At 42.1% G+C, this 13,759-nt stretch overlaps 1 protein-coding gene across 1 annotated transcript; it reads left to right on the top strand.

Annotated features, from left to right (window-relative positions):
* The first annotated feature begins 4,399 nt into the window (after positions 1–4,399).
* Positions 4,400–12,603, top strand: RP9 (RP9 pre-mRNA splicing factor). Its single transcript, XM_072853636.1, has 6 exons — positions 4,400–4,832; positions 6,280–6,310; positions 7,133–7,262; positions 7,580–7,671; positions 9,122–9,183; positions 10,321–12,603. Exons 1-6 carry the CDS (start codon positions 4,639–4,641, stop codon positions 10,550–10,552), a joined length of 741 nt encoding a protein of 246 aa, XP_072709737.1. The 5' UTR covers positions 4,400–4,638; the 3' UTR covers positions 10,553–12,603.
* Positions 12,604–13,759: the final 1,156 nt, after the last annotated feature.

Genomic DNA, 13,759 nt, shown 5'->3' with positions numbered 1-13,759 from the left:
TTGGGATGGGCACCCCTCTTAGTGTACTCACAGCCAAGTTCAGACACACTTGTCCTTCTGACCCCATGAATCTCAAATGCTTTTCTCTACTGCTTCCAAAGAGTGGAATATGAATGGTGGGTGGCCCCCACCAACGTAGCCATTAGCCTGATGGTGTTTTTTCCTGGTGAGACAGGAGCCACCATCACTGAATACCTAGACCAAGGAGGGAACCAAATCCAAGTCTCTCATTTTCTAATTGTTAAGCTAGTATACAAAAGAAATTGGCAGCACTGCCGCTTCAAACAAAACTTTTCATTTCTCTGTGACAAAGGATGTCAGCACCTCTCTTCACAGCTGAGGTTCCCAAGTGGTTACAAGTGCCACTGCTGTTCTGAGGTAGCCTTCCCTGAGGTCAGAAATGGTCCAGATATTAGACTCACTCTATTCTGAATGTCTCCTATTGGCCAGCTTCAGGCAGCTGTGGGCTGGCCATGCTGGATTTAGACTGTGCTCTGCTCAGCCTGCTGCTTCTTCTGGATCCCATTACAAGGTGCTTAACTTCCCATGGAGCCTAACATGGGTTCTGGATTCCTCTCCTGTGCGTAATATCTGACACATAATCAGAAACAGATTCTGGCCCAAAGCTCTAGCCAGCCAAAAATGGGGAAAAACAGATTGGCTGACATTCCGCCAGGGTTACACTCTCCCAGGCATACTGATGCCCATGGGATGACATAGATGTAGATTAATTTGGCCCCAGTATTATTGCTTGTAGTTGAAACATTCAGTTGTTTATAACAAAAATAAAGTTGTAGTAGATATTATGAAACATATCGGCCTTTCAGCTACTTCACATTGTGACAGCAATTAATGTTTCTGCTTAGATGTTTTGGTGAAGATGGAGTTACAGCACCATGACAGTCAGCTCTTATGGTAAGACAACATTTCCCCCAAAATTAACTTCTTGAAATGTCTGAAGCATTACATTCAAATAAAGAAAAAAAAAACCCCAACACAACTTCAAATAGATATCCTGCTATGTACAAGGAACCAGATCCTCAGCTAATAGAAACCCTTTAAATAGAACAGATTTGAGCAATTTACAGATACTGAGGATCTTTGCTCCAGAATAAAGAGAACTGAAAATAATGATTACTTTTTTTCTACTCCCTCCTTCTTCACAATTCATTTTGTTTTGATCTTTCCTAAGGACTGATACAAAAGCAATTGTCTTCTTGGGTAAGTGTGCAACAGTCACAGGAATCTGGGGCTTTTCTCAACAAAGGAGGAAAAAGATATTTTGGAGCTACCTAAATAATCTCCTTCTATTAAATAATCTCCTTCTATTAAAAGTGGGGGGTAAAAGAGTCTGACCTCGCAGCTAGGTACTTCTGAGCTGGGTAATAAAGTTCATTTCTACGACAGATGAGGAAATGCACTAAAAAATTATTTGTACCAAACCAAAGAAAGATTTTTAAACCACTGTGGCTGAGCAGATTTATGTACCTATCTAATTTTACCTTCTGTGTGCCCCATTAACTTACTGCGGTAGAGTACTACACAAATACCCTGATCTGCTCAAAAATTAGGGCCTGGACCTACAAGCCACCGGGATGCAAAGAATGCATCCAAGCCCTCATTGACTTAACAGTAAGAAGAGGATAATATACCATGGTCTGTCCTTCTGCCTCCACTTGCAACCCCACACTTCTGTTGAGACTATGCGCATAGTTACTGAATTTGTGTCAATTATTCTGTCAAGGCTGAAGTCATTCAATGTGAGGTCATCTAACCCAGGCCCTTACCTGCTCCAAACTGGCAAAACTCTTCTTATTCCAGCCAAGCTAGGACAGCCAAGGGTGTACAAAAGCGAGACTGGTAGGGTTTCTGAAGAACTCCTGTCTCTTTTGCTATTGCACACATCCCTCCCATAGAACACCATTCATAAACTGGAAACTCTCCATGTTAGAATTAATTAGGTTTTCTGTCACTGTCCTAATGCACTGGAAAGCTGTTCCAGAGTCTGACTACTCTGTTGGTTTGAAAACGTGGAGTAAAACGGCACTTGAAAATAGCAAAATAACACTGTAATGAAAGGGGGGCTAAAAAAGTCCATTATATCACTTGAGTTTGCTGCCAAAATAAAGTCTCTATTTAGTAGGCATCAGCCCAGCTGGTTACTTAACTTTTAGTAACTATTGTCATGTCTCTAAATAAAGTGAAAAAAATGATACTGTGTCTCACTTAAGTTCTTTCAGACATTTTAAATGTGACGCCTCAAAATATTTCTCCTTCCTCACTTGTTGCTTGAAGATACATAACCATAAAAGGGACCGATTGCAATTTGATGTGTTACCACACACTAGCAGTGTCACAGCAGCAAATATCTTAGCCTCCAGCAAACATCAAGTCATCTGCTTAACCTGCTCTATAGTGGATTACCTTAAATCACATTATCTGCCATTTGCCTGATACTAAGCGTAGTCACAATATTTAACTCAGATTAGCAAACTCAAATAATATATTAGATATTAGATATTAATACTCAGATATTAACTCAAATAAACTGATTTCGCTGCTCAGCCTTTAGAGAAGAGGACTTCAGTGAGTTTTGCACCTCGGCTCAACTCCTGTGATCTGGCATTTCAAGAGATGGCAGCAACTCAGGCTCTTCTTCCCAGATTAAGCCCAGAGAAAGGCTACTAATAAAACTCACGAAAGGCCCACCACTAAGCAAAACACACAAGCTAACTGCAGACCCATGTGATGAATGAAAAAGGTTTTCTCACAACTTACGTGCCATCTCATGACATCTCAGCCAGATGGGTATGTTGAAATTAGTTTATGAAGAGCAGAAGTTGGGTTTTTTTGAGAAGTATATCTGCACGATTATGTTGCTTTGCTGCTGAGTGTTGTTTTGTGGTAGAATGGACGCTGCATTCTTTCCAATGCCAGCAAACCTACAAAATTTGGTGTGTGAAATAAACATCTTCATCAATGTTATATATTAGTGTCAGGACATGCAAAAGCTAGATTACTTTGTTTAAACCTTAAAAAAAGCACTGAATCCTTGCAAAAGACTGTGACAGAATTAACTGGACAAAAACAGTTTCCCAGGATCTGAAATTACAATGGCAGCCACTTAGCTGAATGCAAACGAGAAATGAGACACATGATCCTTCATCCCAAGTAAGGTTTTACCAAGTAGAACCTAAAATAATATTAAAGGAGTGCTTGTTTAATATTACATTGTTAAATAAACCCTGAGATTGACATTTCCCTTGTAAAAGATAAGTTTTTTAATGACCGTTTTGATCGTTTTGATCTTCTTGTACTTTAGAACCACAGGGTGCTGTAATAGTAATAACCAGAAAATAGCATCCTTTGCCTTTGATGCGCACTTTTGAAGCACTAAGATGATCAGTTAAAATCCCCTTCAGTTCCTGGACTTCTCTCCAAGATACATTTTTTGTGTTTCACTCAGATCTTAAGCAATCCCAGAAATCTCATGTGCCCTTCAACTTCAGCGTGAGGCTACAGTCGTGATTTAAGCTTCACCTTCCCAGCCCTGACCCTACCTCCATGCCTCATCCTGCAACAGAAAGATCATGGCTGGGGCAGGAAACTGCAAAAACCTGGGGGCAGATTTGGCTCTAGGGATGCTCATACGCTGAAAAGGAAGGAGTTGCCCTTTGCGGGTCAGGCAGCTCCAGCCACAGCAGCACGGCTCTAACCAGGCCTCCCTGGGCCTGTGGCTAGACCCTGCCCACAACCAACATGCACCTCCCGTGGCACCCGCCTGTTAAAAAAGAAAGAAAAAAAACCCAAACCCAACCTGTGCCTTCTGGATGCTGCAAGAGATGGCCCTGACCTTCTCCTCCCTCCATCCGCACGCATTTTGGCCTCTGGCAAGCGTGGCCTGTGACCACCATGACGGGGGCCCTCCTTGCACGCCCGGCTGCTCTCCCCCGCTCCCAGGTGCCCCTCAGCTGCATCCCCAACCTTCCCCGAGGCCTTGGTGAGGGAGGCGAACCCCTCGCTGCCCACCTCGTCCTGCGCTCAGCCTGCCTCTCCTCCCTGGGCCACCTGCCCCTCCTCCCTGGGCCACCCGCTCCCCCACGCCCCTTGGCCAGCCCACCGCCATATTCCCCCAAGGCCCGTTCATACCCTCCCCCTCAGCCCCAGTGTGTAAACGCTTATGGCACTGAGATTTTTTTTTTTTTAAGTAGCGGTGTTTTGAGGGCGCAACACCCAACAGGTTATTTTTAATCCCCGGGAAGGGCGCCGGGGGCGAGCAGCAGGCAGCTTGGCGGGACTGCTCTGCTGCCTCACGGGACCTCACCGCCGCACGCAGCGGCGGGCTGCGGGAGGGCTGACGGGGCTGCTCCTCCCGCCCGCCCGGGCCCGGGGAGGGGGAACGAGGGGAGGCCGCGGCGCGGAGGGCCGTGCCGGCGGGCGTAGGGGGCGCTGCCCGCCCGGGCCGCGGTGCCGCCGCCGGTGCCGCCGCGGTGCCGCCAGGCGGAGGAAGTCTGCGCCTGGCCGGGCGCGCCCCGCCCGGCAGGGGAAGTGAAACCGAAATGCGCAGCGTGGAGGGCGGGGAGGGGAGGGAGCGTCGCCGCGGCCTCGGCGTCCGCCGCGGCTCTGCCCGCCGCGCCGATGTCCCACAGGGCGCGAAGGGGGCAGGAGGAGGAGGAGAGGACGGAGGAGGAAGCGGCGAGGGGCAGCCAGGCGCGGCCCAAGAGCCATCCGGAGTCCGCGGCGAGTGGCGGCAGGACTCAGGACCGGCATGAGAGGAAACGGAAGAGGCAGGAGGCGCAGCAGCTCCAGAAGCTCCAGCACTTGGAGTCCTTGTAAGGAGCGGAGGAGGGGAGGCTGCCCGGGGCTCCCGCCCCTGCCCGGGGGGCCGGAGGGCGCGCAGGCCCCGGGCCCCGCCTGGCCGCCCCCCGCTCTGCTCCGAGCCCACCCCGCCGGCATTTGGGGCTCGTTTCCAGTGCGGGGTTGGGGTGGGTTTGTTTTCTATTTTGTCCCCGGCCCCGCGGAAGGCAGGGGCCCGTTCCCTTCCCGCAGCGGCTGCTCCAGCTCCGTCACGTTTTAAAAACGTGTCCCATTTTTATGCCTAAGCAGGTCTGTGTTTCGGTCGCGTACCTGCTGTGTCTCCCCGAGCACTGCCGGCCCGCGTCGCCGGTGTCTCTGGCGACCCGAGAGCCGCTGATGGGTTACAGCAGCGCTGTGCTCTCTGCGCGGCCTCGGGGCCGCTTGCAAAACGGCTTGGTGACTTTATAATGATTTGTTGGGGAAAAATGGGTCTCTTCTAGGTTTCTAGAAGTCTGGGAGTTGCGGCATAGAAGCATAGGTTGTTCAGCCGGTTTCCACTAGAGCAGATTAAAAAAAAAAAATTAAGATAAAAAGGTTTGAGATTTGCCTAATTACTCCATCGGTAGCTCACGGTGCTGTAAAAAGTTTCTGCTGTTTCATTGAAAGGGGTTTAATGGAATAAAAAGATCAGCAGGTTCACAAGAACATGATTTTTTCCTTTCCGAGTGCAAGTGAAAATCTGTTTTTTATGAAATGCACTAAATGGCATTCTTATGAGGTATTGTTACAGAGCCCATTTCATAGCGTCTTGGCATTTAACTCCTAAGCACATGCGCTTTCTCAGTTGCTGTGCTCTATGTAGCACCTGCTTGCTACTTGGATTTTAATAAATTTTATACCTACTATTAACTCCAGAGAAATGCTGCAGGAAAGATGGTACTGTGGTCAGTAAGGTTCTGTCTTTAGGTTTAATACACAGAGAGAAGGAGATTAAATTATTATTATATACGAGGTTTGGCTGGCAAAGCTAGCTGTAAGGAATGGTCTGACTTGACATCTTCTGCTGAGTATGTCTATGATTCAGCAGTGCTGGAGCAAAGAAATTTGGATCAGTGAGATCTTGGGGAGGGGTGCTACAGAAAAAGAGGGGAGAATTGTGCATTTATGGTAGCTGAAGCTGAATTGGATGTACCACACATCCCTGTAAAGCAGTGCGATGAAAGCAGTTGTTCCCCCACAAGAATATGAATCTGAAGGATGTTTGCAAGAGACACGTGTAGTGATACGACAAACACTATGTCTCAGTCTGCTTGCGTCCAGCTATCTGTGTTCTGCTATAGTTCTTAGTGATTATTGATTGAGTAAAATTTAAGGGAAAATATGAGGTGAAGGTTTTAACTCTATACCATTGAAATACTATATTTTCTCAATTTATTTGTCTGTGCTAAGCTGCAGAGTAACAATATTTCTATTGCTTTTCAGCTATGAGAAACCTCCCCCAGGGCTAATTAAGGTTGGTAAATATATTGCAGTAAATTTTTAGCATTACGAGGGATTTTCAGGCAACCTGTCTTTTAGCCATTTATCTTAAGTGTCTATGTTACCTATATAAATTACAGAGAGAAGTAGGTGCTTCCGGGGCAAAACTTGGAGCTCCTCAGTTACAAGCCAACCTCTTTGACTTGGTGAATCCAGAGTGAAATGCCCAGAATCAGATAGGATGATACCAGTTTTTTCATTACCTCTTAGTACGCACAGTTAATGCAGTATTTAATAGTGCGGATAGAGGGGAGTCATTTATGGTGAAGCAGATTTTCAGTTTGAATGATATTTTTTTCGGGATCCTTCCCCATTGCTTATGCTCAAATAATTGTGTAAAAATACTTTCCTTTCATAATGATCATTGGTTTTGCCAAATGTATATACCTAAGCCATAATCTAGTGCTTTTAACCTAAAAAATACTGCTCTCTATTGTAAAGGCTGTTTTTAGTTGTTATATCTTGTTAGCAGGAAGAGGAAAAAGAAGTCTCTGCTTGTCTTGTTAAATTTTCATTTATATTATTTATTTAAATAAATTAGTAAAATAAATGGGAAGGAATGGAATTAATATGGCAATAAAGTTCAGACTGGAAAATTCAAGGGTGAGGGAAAAAGAAAATTACTTAATGCTGTTAAAAGGGTCAGGTATTTTGGATCCTTTATGTGTTACAAGAAAAAGAAATGTTACGGGGGAAATAGATTCCATATTAAGTGAAGGCCTGCACACTTGGAGTATTAATTTTTATAAAGTTTTTTTTTAAAAAGTAATTTTATTGTCCTTATCTTTTTCCGTAGGAGAATGAAACAAAACCAGAAGACTGCATACCTGATGTGCCAGGCAATGAAAGTGCACGAGAATTCCTGGCACATGCCCCGACAAAAGGGCTTTGGATGCCCTTGGGAAAAGAAGTCAAAGTCATGCAGTGTAAGGCTGAAAATATTCCAGGTGTCATTGGACCTTCATACAGCCATCCCTTTACTCTGGGGGAGGGCAGAATGTCTGGTGGACAGATGACAAGGTCCAGGTAGACTGGCATCATATTGATGTAAAAGCAACCAGTACCTTGAAGGCTGTAATAAAATGCATTTTATGCATTTTATGGACATTACATTTATCAACATAACACTTGTATCTATTTATTTGTTTCAACAAACTGAAAGTACTTTCCATAAATATGCCTTTTTTTTTTTTCTTCTGATCTGGCTCAGAGATGCAATTCATGGCTGCTTCTTTTTTTAAAGGTTGGAGGTGTAAACGTTATGGACACAGAACAGGAGATAAAGAATGCCCATTCTTTATTAAAGGCAATCAGAAATTGGAACAATTTAGAGTAGTGAGTACAAATACTGTAGTATTATTGCTTGTATTTTTTAATATTGATGATGCATAATCTTGCAAGTGAAGAGAAGCCTGTTAGATGATGCTTTATTAAGGACTTTTCCTCTGTCTCTAGTATAATATAGATGCTGAAAATCTCCTAATAAAGAAAAAGCTACAGATGTGGTTGGATGTTTGACTACTTTGCAGAAAATCTACTCTTCGAGAGGAAAATTAGTAATTTTTACATTTAAATTGGAAATCTTCAAGAACCTGTTTCAACCATTATATTCAGTTTTTGTGATTAAAATGTCAGCGTAACAAAAACTGTTTAGCCAAGCTTGAGCTGCCCACATTACAGCTGCTTCTAGCCTTCCGCTCTCACTGTGAACAACCACATCGTGAAGCCTGTTGTCTAGGTCTGTAATCCAGTCATTGTCTACCAGTCTGATCTCTTGCTACATGAGGCTACATCTCAGTTCTGCAGATTCTTTCTGCGTGACATCTGTAACTTTTCCTGTTGCTCTGCATTGTTAAACTCTATTTCAAGCTCTCCTCACTTTGTGTCTTATGTCCTCATTTCTAGCCTTGAAAAATGCAAGCTGGGTTTATTCTGTCCAATCAGAATGCTACTACAAAGAGTATTTTTACCCCGCTCCCATGACCAGATTGCCTCTATTCTTCACTTTTCCTCAGGCTTCTTCTCTGTTGCATCAAACTCTTGCTGTATGTCCAAGGCCCTTCCTGGTGCATTCCCAACATCTTTCATTTGCTACTCACGTTTTAATTCCCACCTCCAGTCAGCATCTGGTATCTCCTCTCTGTTGAACTTGTTTCCTGAATCTTCCAACAGAAATGATCACCCCATCTTTTTGCTGCATTCCTGCACAGCATGAACTCACCTTAAATATCTACAGAGCTTATTTGCTGTCTTCCTTCACAACAATCTTTTGCTGCAATGCCTGTTTAATTTAAAAATAACTGATTTAAGAACCAATAATGGTAGCACATAGCATGTTAGGACAACTCCAACTTCATTATCTGTTTGTCTTATATTCCTTCCTCCTGTATTCCTGTATGTTTGTATCCAAGTTTTTAAAGTATGCTATAAGAGCACAGCTCGCTATTTTGAACTTCAATATTCCTTCTATGTCTGGCTATTCCTACAATGTATGTATGGGGTTCTCTTAGTTAACTGTGATTGGAGAGGGAGAGAGGTAGTATACCTAAGGAGGGTCCCCTTCATTGGAGATATAACTAGATAAGCTTTCCCTGAAGTAAAGAACCCGGTTCAGATTAACGATGTCTGAGAGTATACTTGTGAATTAAGAGCTCGCTAAATGTATTTCATCTTTTGACAAAAGCCTCTTGCATTGGGTTGCTTTGGTTTATTTTTTTAAGAAATACAACAGTCAGTGGTAAATACTTTTCTTTACCAACATTGGATTTTGTTTTCCGCTTTAAAGGCACATGAAGATCCAATGTACGATATAATAAGGGAAAATAAACGTCACGAAAAAGAAATGAGGTAAGTGTGTTTCTGTAGTAAACTGCATTTTCAATTTGGTTTTCATTTTGATAACATGATACTAATGTATAGGTGAAATTTTGATATAAGCTACCCTTACCAACTCAGAGCATTTTTTTTAATGGCAGATTCTTTATGTTGGCAGACACTGGTGCATTTCTGCTTTCTCAGTAATCACTCAGTAGTACTTCCTACCTCTTTAATTCCATTAGCTTCTATATTTTTTTCCAAAAACAAAGTTTAAAGAGGAGTCATATTCATTTATGTCATAATATTCAGGTACTTGAGTTTAGTTTTGCTTTAGGCCTGAAAAACAGTTCGATTCCCCCCTGACTTCACTCAGATGTTTTCTAAAATTTGGTACATCAAAGTGCCTTCAGTAGACACGAAGGGGTGGATTTAGAAAGCTTGTTCTAGGCACCTGATGTTGTTCCTCGTATGAGGTCATTATCCAACGTATAAAGCAGCAGAGTTCTTTAATGCTTTCTTACTTGAACTGCATCAATGAGATAACTGAACAAACTATAGGCAGCCCATAGAGTAGTACTGCTGCTGCAGCTGTGTGACTTTTTTTTTAAAAAAAAAAAAAAAAAGCAAATCCTTGGAGAGGATCCTGAAGACAACAATAAAATAAGCAAATAATTTGTCCCCATTTGCCAGTAATCCATGAAAGTTCAAAGGAAGAGTGCATATCAAAAATACCTCTGGATCTAAAGTAGAGTCTACTCTGTCAGCTTCACTGACATCATCTCTGTATCAGCAGGGCAACAAATTTCATAATCCCAATATGCATCTGTACATGGATAAGCATAGAACTTCTTATGGTGGTCTGGTGATAGCTGTTACCTCATTATTTCACACACATAAATATTGGCCAATAAACTAGTCTGTCTTTGATATCCCGTGGGATGGAAAGTCCTTGAGAAGAGACCATCTGCTCATCTCAAAAGAGGTTGCTTTTATCAGTCTGTGAAAACTGTAATGGGAGTGTAATTCAGCAAAAGAGGAAGTGTTCCCCTGCCCTTTGCATGCAGCTTCCATTTCTCAAGCTAGGAAGGAAACAGATGAAAGCTAGAATAAATTATTACAGGTAGAGGAGAGCTAGAAAGGATTCTCATTCACATTTTTTAAACCCAGGATACAGCAACTGAAGCAGCTCCTGGAGGACTCTACCTCAGAAGATGATGATGATAACAGTGATAACAGTGATGAGGATGATGAAGATGGCAGCAGCTCCACTTCCTCAGAATGTAGAGATAAACACAAGAAAAAAAAGAGAAAGAAGGAAAAGAAAAAAAAAGAAAAGAAGAAGAAGAAAAAAAGAAAGCGTAAATCATCTAAATCTAATGAGAAGTCAGAATCTGATTGACAGCAGTCACCTGCTGGGTGCTCATTGTTTGTGCTTGACCTCTACTTGTGAACTGCAAGGAGAGATCCAAAGAATGAGGAAGAAACCACCAGAAAGGGCTTTATTAAACTCGGATCGTACAGATGGATACTTACAGCATCCTACACTGGCTGTCCTCTTCTGCCCCTCTGCAGTGCTGCAGCCAGAAAGAAGAGAGCTGCATTAAACAATATTCGATCAACCATATCTTTATGCTGTAAAACCTGTGCTAATGGTCATCCATCTTGGTCAAATTGGGCCTCTGCACTGCCACATGTGACTATCAGCAGAAAGCAGTGACTACCAAGGTATTGCCAACAAATCTGCAGAATTCAGCAGACTGTCTATGGAACTGTCTTTTCTCCATGAAGTTATTTTATTATATACAATGCCTCATTGTACCGGCACCGCAGTTTGCACTGTGCAGAGCACTGACAGTTCACTTACCATGCTTATAATAAGCAGGTTGTGCTGTTGTATTTTTTTTTTCCTCTGTATACTGCCTATGTGCTGAAGTTCATTGTACTTATCCTAGTACTGGCAGCTAGGGAAATAAAGATCACTGCTGGGGGGGTGGGGGAGGAAGCTAATCAAGGGGGATTTACTTTAAGATGAAACTGTAGTGTCAGCAAGACTTGGAGTTTTTTGTGTAGCAAAATCTCAACATAATTGCCATTAATACACACAGTTCTGCAATACCTAAAGTGTTCTCCAAACCATAGGAGTGGGAGACAAGTGTAATGAGGTTAGATGTTCAACTTTATTGCAAAGAGGTAGCAGTTTTAGTTATTTAAAAAGGGGGTTTTCATGTTAGAAATTAAAAAGATTAATTTCTACATACACTTCAGTATCAGTTGTTTTGATACATTGGAGGGTTTTTTTCCTTTTAAAAAGGCTTGGGGAAGTAAACTCCAACTTATTTTTTATGTTTACTAGAACTACTTTAAGTAGTAATATTTTATGAATCATCCCACAAGAATATAAATGAGTAAGGCTTTCAAAAAGGTTTTCAACTATATTCTGTGCATGTAAGCCACAGAATAGTAGTAAAGAACTTGTAAGCAGGAAAAAGGGAAAGTTTTCTGTACTTAATTGACCTTGTGGACTGACTACACCTTTCTTTTAAATAATCTTGCAAGGCAGACTTGACTAGAAAGATGGAGGTAGCTACAAACTGCATTAGAGTCAGCATCTCTTTTTGAAACATCAGGGTACAGTGGTACAAAGCTGTGATTTGAGGACCTAGATGATGTATATTGGTACATGGCAAAAGGAGAAAGAAAAATAGATTTGCTTTGAAAGGACTAGGCAGGACTTATATAGAGCTTATATTGAAAAAAAGCATGATAAAGCTCTAACATTAGTAGAGTGAGCATTAACAATGAAATCAAGCAACCATAGACTAAAATGCATTTAAGACTTTTTTTCTCCTGAGAGCTTTGGAAAAGAGAACAGGGGAAAGTATACATTAAAATGTGTTTTCTCCCTCCTACATATGTCTAAATCATTTAGTAAAAATAAACCCCCATTCCTTGCCAGTCATTCACAATATGTTCTGGGGAAAAACAAGGTAGTCAAGGCCAACTTCCAAAAAGATTCTTTGTCTTATTCCCAGAGCTTGAACATGGAGTTGTGTTTTATCCTCCAGTATTAGTTAGCAAATCCCTGTAATGGGATTTACTGGTGACTCCTGATAGTTCCCTGTATCAGCATCATCATCAACAAATTCAAAGCTCCTGGCTCTTTCACCAGAAAAAGATTTAACAACTGAAATAGCATGAGGAGATTATTACAGCCTGGTTCTCTGTATTGCTGCATTTGGTGCTGAGAACATCCTTGCATTTATAGCATTGGTGATTGTTGGACAGATGCTAGAAGCCACAGCTAGTATTCACCTGATGCATTCCAAGAGAATTCTCACTCAAGTTTGTCTAGAGCAGAGCTAACCTAAAGATCTCTTCAGTACTTTAGCTTTTCTCGTTTAAGATTCTTCTGAAGTTTAGTTCAATAAAAACAAACTCAGTTTTTCCTTAGTCTGTCTTCCCATTCCTTGTTAATGGGTTGTTGTGGTTTAACCCCAGGGCTAAGGGTTAACTCTCCCCATTTTACCTACCAGGGTCTATTATTTGAACAATCAAGAAAAATACTGTAAAAGACCATCCTCTAACTTAAATCAAATGCAATTTAAAAGTTTGTTTTGAGGTACCAAATCACTGTTCTGTACCAGACTGAAGGGCTGTTTAACCCAGTATCTTTTTCTACTCATGGTCAATAGTGGATCCCTACACAACAGAGCAGGTTTTTTTCCTTGGTGTGCCTACAGTTAGCATGCAATGAGTGATTTTTGCCACTGGCTCCTGTCTTCCATTGTTTTATTTTAATGGAAAGACCTGTAATTAATCTTTTCCAACATAAGGCAGAAAACAGGACATTGTAAGAGGGAAAGCTTTATGCCACACAGATGCTACCAAATTGAAAATTAAAATATAGAATTAAAACCTGGCAAGCCAACATAACCCACTGGCTCCAGTTCAGTGATTACACCACACCCACTTTGCAACAGAGGTTTTACTTAGCTACAAACACTGATTTAGAAATTCCGAGTCACAGACAGTAAGTCTGTCCAAACAAAGCTCCCAGTATGGCAGGCTGAGGCCTCAAAGGTTTGTTACTGGTGTGCCAAGCAGCAAGTAGATTCTTCAGCTGTCCTTCAGTAAATGCTGCAGGAAGCATGGGAAAACTTCAAAGGCAATGCAGTATTGTTACAGTTACAAGCTCATAATACTGCCAGCACTGCAGTTACTCATCCCTGGGCAATCTAGCTTCAGTGGTAACAAAAGTTGACACGTATGTGCATCTGTAACAAATCTCAAATATCACTGTGGCTAGTTACCTGGCTGAATAAAAAGTGCCTAGACTTTAATTTACAGCCTTTTAAAATGCAGTTTGTACTTCACAACCTTTCTGAACATTAAATACAGTTGTAAGCCAGTTGACTTCAGATGCAGTCCACAAATCATCCATGCTGCTGAGTGAAGAAAAAAGCCAAGTAGAAGATTTAGTTTTAAGGTCACAGAACTAGTACTGTCAGAGTAGAGTACACCACATATAACATTATCCAAGACGTATTTCTGGAGCACGAGAACATTCATGCATACTACTTTAAGCATTGGCATGGATCCATAGCAT

This window comes from Ciconia boyciana, chromosome 2, assembly GCF_034638445.1.
Source record: "Ciconia boyciana chromosome 2, ASM3463844v1, whole genome shotgun sequence".
Lineage (NCBI taxonomy): Eukaryota > Metazoa > Chordata > Aves > Ciconiiformes > Ciconiidae > Ciconia > Ciconia boyciana.
The sequence above is the reverse complement of the archived record's forward strand: the minus strand, read 5'-3'. Positions and strand labels throughout refer to the sequence as shown.

Bases quoted from the DNA above. Each gene is read 5' to 3' on its own strand.
- RP9 (XM_072853636.1), top strand. From the start codon at position 4,639: ATGTCCCACAGGGCGCGAAGGGGGCAGGAGGAGGAGGAGAGGACGGAG. The intron at 7,263-7,579 runs GTAAGGCTGAAA...CTTTTTTTAAAG, and splicing joins AGAAGTCAAAGTCATGCAGT to GTTGGAGGTGTAAACGTTAT. The intron at 9,184-10,320 runs GTAAGTGTGTTT...TTTTAAACCCAG, and splicing joins CGTCACGAAAAAGAAATGAG to GATACAGCAACTGAAGCAGC.